Source organism: Toxorhynchites rutilus, chromosome 3, assembly GCF_029784135.1.
Source record: "Toxorhynchites rutilus septentrionalis strain SRP chromosome 3, ASM2978413v1, whole genome shotgun sequence".
Lineage (NCBI taxonomy): Eukaryota > Metazoa > Arthropoda > Insecta > Diptera > Culicidae > Toxorhynchites > Toxorhynchites rutilus.
The window spans coordinates 235,725,660-235,738,086 of NC_073746.1; the positions used below are offsets into that span (position 1 = coordinate 235,725,660).

Consider the following 12,427-nt stretch of genomic DNA (forward strand, 5'->3'; position numbering starts at 1 on the left):
GTAATAAATTGATTTGATTATTATTATTAGCGCGATATGTCAAAGCATGATTATTAGTGGCATTTACATTGTTATTGATACGCTCCTGCGCGGCAAGCCGGTGGTGGGTGGCAGTTTCGTACCCCACGCCCACTGGTCCTCCTGGACCACCGCCGACGGGCGCCAGATTGTTGAATGTGGTCGTAACCAAATTGTTATTGTTGTGATGGTTGTGGCCACCACGTATAATATGACCATCGGTGGCCATCAGTCCGGCGGCACTGTTATACTGCTGATGTTGGTGAATGTTAACATCCAAGTCGGCTCCCAGATGGTGCTGACCGGGACCCACCAATCCGTGAGGTTGTAAGTGATTGGGTAGATGCAAATCGGCCGCATTATTCGCGGCCAGGTGGTGTCCTCGACCGTTACGGAACTTCGTAAACACCCCGTTGAAAAGCTTCAGCGAGAATAGTGCGATCACTATTATCACGATAAAGATAGCTACACTAATGTAGATTAGAATCTTCAAATCATCATCGATAATGGAGAGGAGTGATAGTTGAGTTTCATCTATAGCGTCTATTAGGAGCGCGAAATTGGTGAGATGATTGCACATGCACACCGTATGGGTGGCGTTTGTATTCTCCACATAACAGCCATCTTCGGACCACGCGTGATCGATGTAGTTCCAGAAAACGCACGTTGGGTTGGATACATTTTTTGTCCGCAAGTGCTTCAAAATCATACGGATCGGCTGGGAAAGCTGTATGTGTCTCCCTTTTCCAAGACTCGCGGAAATTACCTTACTATTCAGCAATCGTTGCCGCGGTGCTGGGCTCACCTCGCCTCTTCCAGAACCAACAGCACTGTCGTCTTGCTCCAGTTTGTTCTGGTCGACGCGTGTCTGCTGAATATTGCTAAACTGTGGCCTCAAAATTTGTTCCAACCGATCGAATGCCACAAATACTATCCTCACGAGACCACCCTCGCTGTTTTCGATCAGTGCGGCCTTGGGTAGCTCTATTTGATCATTACTGACCTGCCACCGCTCCTGGCTAGAGTCGGGGAAAACTTCGTTCTTGACGAAGTTTCGCGTCTCGAGGACACGAATCGACAGAAGGATATTCTTCACCTTCTGCACCACATGGCGCTCCCTCAGGATGGTATCCGCCAGAAGGAAAGCATTGTCCTCCAAGCCGGTGAGAAGTGAGGTTGCCACCCTCATTTGATCCTCCACACTCAAATCCAGCCAGCTGGCGTGTTGGGACTGATCCAACAGATTGCTTCCCGTTTTTACTACACTATTCAACAATTCGTAAACAAGTGCTTCCCGCTGCCGCTGGTCCGGGATCGTCTCGATGTCGAAGTGCATCTTCTGAGACATCGTCTGGATAATCTTGGTGGCTACCAGCATGTCACCGCCGTACAAAGTCTTACTGCTTGTCACTTGCGACAAATCGTTCGCTATCGATATTAGCGACGAATCCTGCTGGTTGACCCGAATCTCCAAATTGTTGAGCCACAGCGATCGACACTGCGTTAAATCCGGCTGATATGAATACCATGTGGCCACAGCCCCGCTGTCACCCATTCCCGCTCCGTTCCTACCGCTAAGATTACTATTAAAACTAATATCACTTTTGTTATTATCATCTAGTAATGATTGTTGTTGTTGCTGCTGCTGCTCGTGCTGTAAATGCATACGCTGCTCGGGCGTCAGCGATCCTATTGCTACACATCGCCACTTGGCAATACCTGTCGCCCCACCGGGGCACGGCTGTACATTGGCTTCCCCAACGCGTGTCACATTCCAAAACAAATTTCGTGCCGACGTTGGACCACACGCGTGACTCACATCAAGCACATTATTCACAGCATTCTTGTTAGCGTTACTATCGCTGGTACCACTTACGCTATTACTATTACTATTACTACCACTATTGTTACTACCACTACTACTGCTGCTGCTGCTGCTGTTGGGGGTGTTGTGATTATCATTTCTCTTACTGCTAGTGCTTCCACCTACTGAAACATTGCTTTCGCCGTAGCTCTTGCTACCGTCACTATCTCTATCTCTATTAGCGTTGGATAATACTGCCGTTTGCGTCGGAAAATAGTCTTCGTCGTTACCAAAATCTTCATCGTCCTCCGGGACACCTTCCACTTTGTCGGTATTCTTCTGCTTCTTGCCACTGGCTACGTCACTAATTGTTTTAATAATTGCTAAATCATCATTCACACTCTTGTTGTCAAATCCTTTGTTGCGGAACGATGGCGGCGACTGCTGGTTCACCATGAGCGTCTGCTGCTTGTAAGGCGTCGTTGGTTTCATTTTAGCCGTCGTCGCCAAACTGGTCGACACCGCTGCGGTTACTCCAAAGCCCGCCAGCGGATCGGAGAAGTTCAACTTGCTCAGCACCGGATTCCGCACCGTTGATGTACTCCACACGATGGGCTGGGACGTCTTCAGCCAGGGCGGACTGGGCCGGTTCGTCGTGGTGGAGGACTGCGCCGCCGAAACACACTGATAGTGTGCCTCCAGATATTTGTGCGTTCCGGGACACGGGTCACCGAACATGTTAGTCGAGGCCAGGACCGAGCAGTTTTGCTTTTGGGCACACTTCGAATGCAACACCCGCAAGCTTTTGGGTGACATGCAGTTCACGCTCCAGTCTACGTTCCCGTGGTCGTTGCAGATCGTAATAGAAAAGCGCCCATAGTTAGCCCGGATCAGGTTAATGAGGTCGCCGTTTTCGCACTCGATCATCAGCGTTTTCCCCTCGCAGGCATAGGCTGTTTCGTATTTCGGCGCAATCGCGAAATTGAGCGTTGGGAGCGTAATAAGCAACAACGCCACACTGCTCCAAACGCTCCAGTGGAAGCAGCTGGCCGCTGGTGCCCGAAACCTTTTCCGTCGTCTACTACGACTACTGCTGCTGCTGCAGTTCCTACTTCTGCTACTGCTACTATAATTGGTGCTACCGGTAGTTTTGCTATTGCTTGCCATTGTTGTGAGTAGTGAGCCGAATACTGATGAAGAATAATAGGACTCTATTTGCTGTGTACGAGTCATGGCTATCTCGTGTAGATGGTGCTATTGCTGGATTTTGATGCGTCCTTCTGCTTCTGCTGCTGCTGATGCGGTTCGTCGACTCTGGGATGCATATCATTCACATTCGTCGCTAATCCAATTGGCGATAGTAGATGGCTGTTGTTTGTTTTCCTGCTGCTAGTGATGCATATTGTTGTTCCCGGTGATTTCGAATTATCTGTGGACGAAAGAGAACAAAAACACTTGTCAATTCGTGACCAATGATCGGGTAATGATAGAAATACTGGACGGGCGAGAATGCATGAGGGAGGAACGGAGATGAAAAAGCTCGTTCCAGGATTAACCCGAACCGGTTCTGAAATCGGACAGAAGCAAAAAAAAGGACGTCACAAAAAGTTCTACATCTGCAGTGGATAATTGATAGGAAAATTGCTACTCAACAGCAGCTCGAGTGCTATTGGATCCTTAATTGATGTTTTAATTGATATTTTGTAGCTTCAATTCTGACTCATGATCATGATTGGGTTCGAAATTTTGCTGTGCCGTTTGCAGACGCGAATTTAATTTTACATTGTCCTGAAATAGAGACTGCACATTTGCAATGGACAGGAACCAAATATCGTGGCCACGGTCCATTCTGTACCAATTTGCAACATTTAGGAAGCGTTGAGTATCATTACGAAATGCTTGCCTATGCCGACCACATCACGTCTTTCAGTGTTCCACAAAAGCCAGTTATCTTTTGTTCAGCTCCATTCAGCGCACTCCATGGTGTAGCTATAATCCGATCCGACGAAGAAAAGAAATCATACACGGTTCGGTTGGCGTATGCTTCATCCTTCGCGTATTGAATGCGCATATATGTACCTACACTGTGTATAATGTGAGAAGTCGCCGTATGTGAAAACACAAAACCACAGCCCCCTCGGTTCATGAGGGGAATGCACATTTACGGTTCGTGGTGTGCCTTTGTGTGCTGTGTCTTTTAAGTGTCAAATGTCGATTAAGTTAAAGAGTAATCAGGATGAATAATTTATTTGCTGATGGTTATGAACCACGGAGAGAGAGCCCACGGCAAGCGCAAACAGGCAATTAAGCTCGCTATTGAATAAGTGAAAGATTAACTTTTGGGCAGACGTGAGAAAATGGTATTTGCAGAATTCGTTGCGAATGACTCGGGGCAGCGTCGCGATCCGGATCCGGGTTCCGAAAGGTTAGACTAGCAATGGAATCGGTACGAATCAAAAAGGGATTTTCTTCTAATTATATTCCTATTTTTTAATCTGAAACTATCCGATTCTAATGTATAAAATTGATGTATGGAAACCTTATGAACTGATATGTTTTGTGGAACGATGAACGAAATGCAATTCCAGTGCAATGATGTCGTGATCAGGGTCAAAGCGTTCAACATCACCTGGATCGCGCTGTTATTTAGGTTGATTAAAAATGATTCCCAATGATGTTCTTTGTTATGCATCATTGTTTTTCGATTTTAAACAATCAAGAATTTTCATGTATAAGTTGTACTAGAGATTTGACATACACCTTCTATGTCAAAATAAACCGATTTATTGGTGTTACCCTCATGGAACAGACGTCTATCACATTGATTAATCCTGGAAGTTTGTCCTTGATTACAAATGACATATTCTCATATGAGTTCCGAATCATACACAGGGCGGACTCGATTTTGTCAGTATCGCAAGAGAGATTACTTATCGTGTAGTACATTCTCGTAAACGGCACCTGTCAAAATTTCAGCCGAATCGGACTCGTAGTTTTGTTTTGACCATGTGTGGAAGCGGGCGTGTCCGCGGATTTTGGAAAAATGGAAAAATGGACATTCCGCCGTCACTACGGTCAAATTGTCCGAATTGCACTACGAACTGCTGCCCCATCCACCGTATTCTCCAGATATGGCCCCGTGAGACTTTTTTTTGTTTCCGAACTTGGAGAAGTCACTCGCCGGGCAGAAATTTGAGTCGCATGAGGAGGTCATCGCCGCAATGGAGGCATACAGGGTAACTTCGATATAACGTACATTTTACTTTCAAAATTGTACGTTGTATCGAATTGTACGTTATATCGAAGCATAATACAGAACTCTGGAACATAGCTTATATTACTTTATTGTGTTGCTGTTTGAGTAAGGTTGATGAATTAATTCAAGTAGAAGACGAAGCCAACTTTTCTCATGATGTTTCACATCGTTCTGTTGATTGAAGTATGATTAATTTAGAATCCGGAATCTCAAAACAGTTGTATTTCGAGATTGGTTAAAGTTACAACACAAGCTTTAGTATCAAAATACAGATAATTTATTGTTTTTTCCGGAAAAAAATATGCAAAAAATTATTTTTTGGACCTTGATAATGTGTACGTTATATCGAGGTAAAATGTACGTTATATCGAGTGACGTTATATCGAGGGTACGTTATAACAAGGGTACGTTATATCGAAGTTTCCCTGTACTTGGCAGATCTTGAGAAATCGTATTTTTCAGAAGAATTTAAGAAGTTGGAGCATCGCTAGGTCAAGTGTATCGCATTAAAAGGAGACTATGTTGAAAAATAAATCGTCACTTTTCCAAATGTTTTTTTTTGTAGGTACTTATCAGACTGCCCTCGTAAAACGATTCTGTTGCTTTCATTTGAAAAATAAGAAAATTTTGTACAGAATATACAGCCCATGTTTGTATAGGAGACGTAAGCGACAAAATGAACAAAATCGACCTTTTAGCCGTTATGAATTCCACGTAATGTAACACGTTTGTTCAATATTCAAACAAACATTTGAGCAATTTTGAAAAAACGTGTCCGAAAAATTACTGTTTGTCCGCAGCGTTCATACATATCGTTCGAAAATCAACAATTGCCAGTATTATGTGCTATAAGCTAAATCTACATTTGAATCACATTCTTTGTAGAGTCCAAGCATGCCTGTCACGATAGTGTCTTATTACTTAGTGTTTCCTAATAGATGAATATAAGAAAGCATTGGAACGCTGCTCATATAATTATTATTTTCTGTACAATGCACTGCGATGAACCTATGATGAACCGATGATTACCTAAATTTCTGCATTCGAATCTTCAAGTTGATAATGAAACAATCGGATCAATAGTAAAATTAAAATAATTTTGGTTCTTAGCATTATAACTCCTCGGATTCGACATCGAATTATTCCACATACTCAGCATTTACTCATACCGTTGGTGTAAGTCACTCCACCATCTTTATGCGATTGATCGTGATATCGGTAAATCATTTTTCTAAAATTACCAACATTACAGATTGCCTTTACAAGTTCAATTAATTGAAAAAACACGAACCTGCTGTTCTTTCATATCTCAGGGTATTCAGGAAAAAAGTACTACCATAGACTCGCAACAAATTCAGAGCACCTTTTCCAGACATTTCAATAAATTTCTTGCAAACCTTTTTGATTTTATCCGATAACAACTGTAACCACCGACGGAGACTTCTGGACTATTATCGGAAATGTAAATATGACCGCTACAGACAGAGCAACCTGGTGATTACGTCTAGCTATGCGAACAAATGTTCATTGAAACGGTTGATTGCCCGCATAAATAGACGCAAGTGTTTTCCAAATGGAAAAAAATATGTTTTAATCCGTAAAATCTCCTAGGCCCTCTTTTTGCCGAAAGTATCCTTCTACTGGACAGATTATTTCATTGGAAATTTGCATGGTTACGCTTGTAGGCAAAAAAACAACAAAAAGGCGTTTTCCCAACACTAATGGTGTTGGTGATTACGTCTCCCAAGTAAATATGAGCAGTATAGTAGTGGAACAATTAAATTAGTGGAATCAAATAACATTTTGTAAATGAAATACTTAAAAGTTATTCATTTTTAATGTGTCATTATTAATTTTACCCCAAAAATTCATATTAAACTTGATTGTTTCTATCAACAAAATTAAAGCTACAAACCACTCTACAATTTGTTCTTTGACACCCAACATCTATCTTTCTTAATTTTTCTGTAATATCGGTATAAACACTTTCTGGTGAAAATTCAAGCAAAATCTTCAAAGATAACAAGTTTTCCCTTACTGTACTTATAATAACCACTTAACTACAATAATATTATAATAATCACTAAACTACAGAAATATAGAGGAAAAAATGGTTCTTTTTCAAATTTCTATAGTAGAATACTGCCTTAACGAAAAACAGGACTACGTATTTTAAACATTCAACCTCATTCGGGCTACAATGTATATCAATGTATGTACACAATGTATACAAAATTGAAGCATTTTTATTATGTCAGCATCGGTCTTCAGGATATTTTCCACAATCATGTTGAATTCCACAAATTTCATATAGGGGATTATTCCGGCGAAATTGTACTACAGATCAAGGCCATTGTACCATGGATCAAACGTGACAAGAGTGGGATGGGTTATTTTCAATGAATTATCTGTAACGTGCTTAACACATTGAGCCCGAATTTTTCTTGCTGCGCTTTCTATTCAGCCCGCATCAATGGCATTTGCGCAACATCAGTGTCGATCCCAGCTCACAAAGATAATTATTGTATAAATAGAAAATAGTCAGAAATACGATTAGAAAGTATTCACATTTTGACGTAGGACTACGTCTAACGGGAAGATATAGGGGGTGAAATGGAAATCTAGGCACTGAACAAGTAGCAAAAAATGCTTATAACTCGAGCATTTCTCAATAGGTCGCAAAGGTTTTTGCATCAATTGATAGGAAATATATCTACGCATCTATCATAACGAATAACATTTCATTTTTCTTGAGATAAATAATTGAATAATTGTGAAATATCAAGCATTGTCAAAATGCACTATGTGCCCATTTTTGATTGGTCCATTTTGTGCTCCTCAAATCGTACCGACCAAAACGGGCAACCAGAGCAGCAGCGAAATAGAATGAAGCACGATTGGAAAGGAAAAAGAAAAAAAATGAACGAAACATTGGTCGCAGTCTCACACATGCGTAATTCTCGAGCCAGCCAGTCAGCTTAAAAATCCCCGCTCCGCTGCCGTAACGATCATTCTTTGTGTGGACACCGACTGGACAACATCGTTGCTGGACGAGCTGGACGGCGAGGGATCGAGTGCCTTTCTCAAGGCAAGATGGTGGAGGTGGTAGCGCTGAAGTAGAGTAGTGGAGTAGAGTAGAGTTTTCAAAGGGCCTTTCTCAAGGCTAGAGACGAATGAACTGCAAAAGTTTAAAGTCTTTATAATACAAGACCTTCCTTCCTTCCTTCCGTAACGATCATTCTCAGTACACCACATCGGTTCGCATCACAACACATCAACAAACCAACCTAAGCAGCCATGTCTGGACATGGTAAAGGAGGAAAAGTGAAGGGAAAGGCAAAATCCCGCTCGAACCGTGTTGATCTGGAGTTCCCCGCAAGGGTAGCTAGGCCGAGCGCGTTAGTACCAGTGCACCAGTCCACCTAGCCGGCGTTATATAGTTTCGGCCGCCGAAGTGATTGAGTTAGCTGGCAAAGCTGCTCGCGACGATAAGAAAACCCGCATTCGGAACAGAACACATTCGGTTCGGTGGACATCAAGACAACAGGCAGTTGCAGCGAGTGGCGAGTGGCAAACGCAATCGCAAAACGGCATCAGGTACCAGAAGAACAAAGTTTGTTCTTTATACAAACTGCTTTGGTGGCAAATCCAGAACAAGGCGGCATCGAGGGCGTTCGAAATGTTTTTTTTTTTTCAAAACCACGAGTACTAAGTTTTCTAAATTGAAACCATTCCATAAAACAAGGCGCTTTTCAGAGCCATTAAACCTTCCAAAAAATAGTTTAGGAAATACAGTTCAATGCTTTCTAAAACAATATCCAAAATAATAATAAAACACAAATTGATTGTTTCATAATTTGTTTGCCAGGATATGATGAATATGTGAATTTGGAAGTTGTTCTGAGCTTACTGATTTTCACCAATTCTTAAATTGCTTCTAGATTGAAAGTACAGTAATTTACACTTATCTCAACATTTAGCTAATTGGACGGACCTGTAATGCAACATATTTAGTTGGACATTTTTGTAAACATAGAGTTCGGGGTCCAAATTATGACCCCACATTGAAAGTTGACACTGGACACTGTACCGCAAATGTTCAATTACAGGTTAAAATTACCTCCAATCCGATACTGAGTGGTGGTAATGCGACGTGCCATTGAATGTAATTTACTGTAAAATATGTCACAAGCTGGATGGGAAGAAATTTTCCAACTGTGAAAGCTGTGGCGAGTGGCAAATGCAATCGCTAAACAGAAAGGTTTAGCCGAACAAGATGGGGATATCGAGTGACAACAAAACAATAAACTCTTTAGATTGAAGATAATTGTGTGATCCTGAAAAGGACCCTTTTTAGCCTGCATGTGAATCCAACGAGCGAACAAATCGTAATGAATGTATTTTTTTGCCATCGCTGCCTTTTAACGCTCATTCGTTCGTCTCGTTGGACTCGCCCCTCTGGCTGAGTCTGCCGATTTGTCTCTATCCTGTGAGTGTGTACCGCAAGAGTATAAAACACGCGGACCCCAAAAAAATATCTTATTTTCTTTCAAACCGTAAACCCGTGTGGTTGTACGGCATCGCCATCGTGGACGTAACAAATGAGGACAAGTTAAGGGAAAGGCAAAGTCTCACTCGAACCGTGCAGATCTCCAGTTCCCTGTTGGTCGTATTCACTGATTGCTCCGCAAGAATAACTAGGCCGAACGGATTGGTGCCGGAGCACCAGTATACCTAACAGCGATTATAGAGTTTCGGCCGACGGAGTGCTCGAGTTGGCTTGCAAAGCTGCTCACGACAGTCAGAAAACCCGCATCAAGAACAGAGCAGCTTCGGTTCGGCGCTCAGCAAAGCAACAATTAGTTTCAGTGAGTGGCAAAGTGTTTCTCCGGCACGTCGCATTAAATGTAATTTACTGAACAACATGTCACAAGCTGGATGGGAAGAAATTTTCCAACTGTGAAAGCTGTGGCGAGTGGCAAACGCAATAGCTAAACAGGAAGGTTTAACCGAACAAGATGGGAATATCGAGTGATAACAAAAACACAACACCAAAGGTTCTTTTCAGAACCATCAACATATTCATAAAGAGTAAATAGTAAACTAATCCATTTTTCAGGTAGATAGGTAGGTATTCACGTAGGAGAAGAAAATAAAACAATATATTTAAAATATATATTTAACAAAAGCTGTCCCCTTTGTATAGTCCTACGTCACTCCGGTTATGTCCCCGACATTACCCACCCGTCTTTTGTAATACAGGCATTTTTTTGTGCGGGGGTAGGGACCGCATAAAAAAATCGTGCAAAACTTCACCAGTAGCTTTAAAAAATTGTGTTCGGTACACTTTTTGAAAAAAACTTTTTTTTTGTGCGGTAGATAGGGACCGCATAAAAAAAGTTTCCCCCAAGAAAATAACTCAAATCCACGCCTTTCACCGTTCAATTTCCTTTTGTTTCCCTGCTTTGCGATGGGATACTTTGCCTTTTCGGTTGCGCGTGGCTGTTTTGTGCTTTTAGTTGCATGCCGAAACGTGTTGCTGTTAGAAATCATGTCATGCAAATACTTAGAAAAGCTTAGAGCATTTGATGGGAGGAAGGGAATGATTTCAGAAGTGGATAATTGAGACGCAAATATGCTTTTTGCGCACTGAAATGCATATGAACCATCGAAAAAAAAAATAAATGGACGATAAATTCGTCAAATATGCTTCTTTTCATACACCGCACAAAAAAATCGCACAAGAACAGAAAACGGCACAAAAAAAATCGCACTAAAAAACGGCACAAAACAGGTTTTACTGTACATCCGAAAACGAACCATATATATTTTCATTTTAATATTTTGTAATTGTCAGTTCCAGTCAGCACTTTCCTACCAAAAAGCTCAATGTCGACCCCTAGGGATTGACGCGGGGCCGTGTTAATTCGTCAATTAGACGCGTTCAAATGAAATCCTTTATGTTCAATCATAACTTTTAAAAATAGTGATCATCTTTCCCCTGGTATGAGTCAAGCAAAAATAATTCTATAAAATGCTTAAAAAACATACAATTTCCTTTGAAAGCATACAGACTTGTATGTTTAATGTTATCACATTGGTTTCACGAGACATGTACATATTCAAGTATGAACCAAACAAATTTTAGCAAACATTCAATAATCCAATATTCCAATAATCTATAGAGTGAACGTCTTCCCCGCCGTCCCCTTCTAAAGGGCGAACACGAAATTATTGCGACACCGAAAATGTCATGCCAATTTTCTTATAATGTTTAGAATCAAACCAAAATTTTAGGGTAGTTTTATACATATATTTACTTCAAAAATCAAAAGAAAAGTTAATCGATGGAGCCTTGAGTGTAAAATTGAACGCATTTTCGCTTGATGCCCTCCATCAAAGTCTTTACAGTGTCATCCGGTACCAGTTTCTCAGTTTTTTCCATTTTCTTAACATGTCCTTCTCGTTTTTGACTGTCTTCTTGCTCTTCCGAAGTTCCCGCTTCATTATTGCCCAGTACTGCTCCACCGGGCGCAGCTCCGGACAGTTTGGCGGGTTCATGTCCTTTGGAACAAAATGGACAGAATTGGCCTCATACCACTCCAGGACACTTTTAGAATAGTAGCATGATGCCAAATCTGGCCAAAATAGCGGAGCTTCGTCGTGCTGCTGCAAGAACGGCAAAAGGCGCTTCTCGAGGCACTCAGATTTGTAGATCTCGCCATTTAGTGTGCCCTTTGTCACGAAAGGCTCACTCCTCAGTCCGCAAGAGCAGATGGCCAAACGAGATAGTTGGAGGCAAACTTCGACATTTTCTTCTTCTTAAATTTGTCGTCCACATCGAACTTGCTCTTGCCGGTGAAAAACTCCAACCCCGGAATTTACTTAAAATCGGCTTTTATATACGTTTCGTCGTCCATCACATAGCAGCCATATTTTGTCAGCATCTTCTCGTAGAACTTCCGTGCCCGAGTTTTAGCCGTCGATTGTTGCCGCTCATCGCGGTTTGGGAAGTTCTGTACCTTGTATGTATGTAGTTCAGCTCTCTTCTTTGCATTCTGGACGTAGCTCTGCGACATGCCGACCTTTTTAGCCAAATCACGGCTTGAGACGTTGGGATTTGCTTTAATCATCCGCTTCACCTTTCCCTCCGTCTTTTTGTTATCCGGTCCCGGTTTTATTTTTTATTTATTTATTTATTGATACACAAATCATTGTAGCGTAAGGAATTCTCCTTTTCATGTACTACATTTAGTTTGAATTCATTGAGCTCTTCAATCTACTTTTAATTATCTATAATTTTAAATTTAAACAATTAATTTTGTTGATTCCTCCTGTTAAACCATTTA

At 41.6% G+C, this 12,427-nt stretch overlaps 1 protein-coding gene across 6 annotated transcripts in view; it reads right to left on the reverse strand.

Annotated features, from left to right (window-relative positions):
• LOC129777880 (latrophilin Cirl) overlaps nt 1–12,427 on the reverse strand; it is a 134,088-nt gene that overhangs the window by 64,021 nt on the left and 57,640 nt on the right. For all 6 annotated transcript variants that reach the window (XR_008743312.1, XR_008743313.1, XR_008743311.1 and 3 more), the window contains exon 3: nt 68–3,251. Coding sequence is in view for 1 of the 6 variants with exons in the window: in XM_055784452.1 (XP_055640427.1) it covers nt 68–3,055 (2,988 nt within the window). In the remaining 5 variants the exon portion in view is untranslated. The remainder of the gene's footprint in view (nt 1–67; nt 3,252–12,427) is intronic.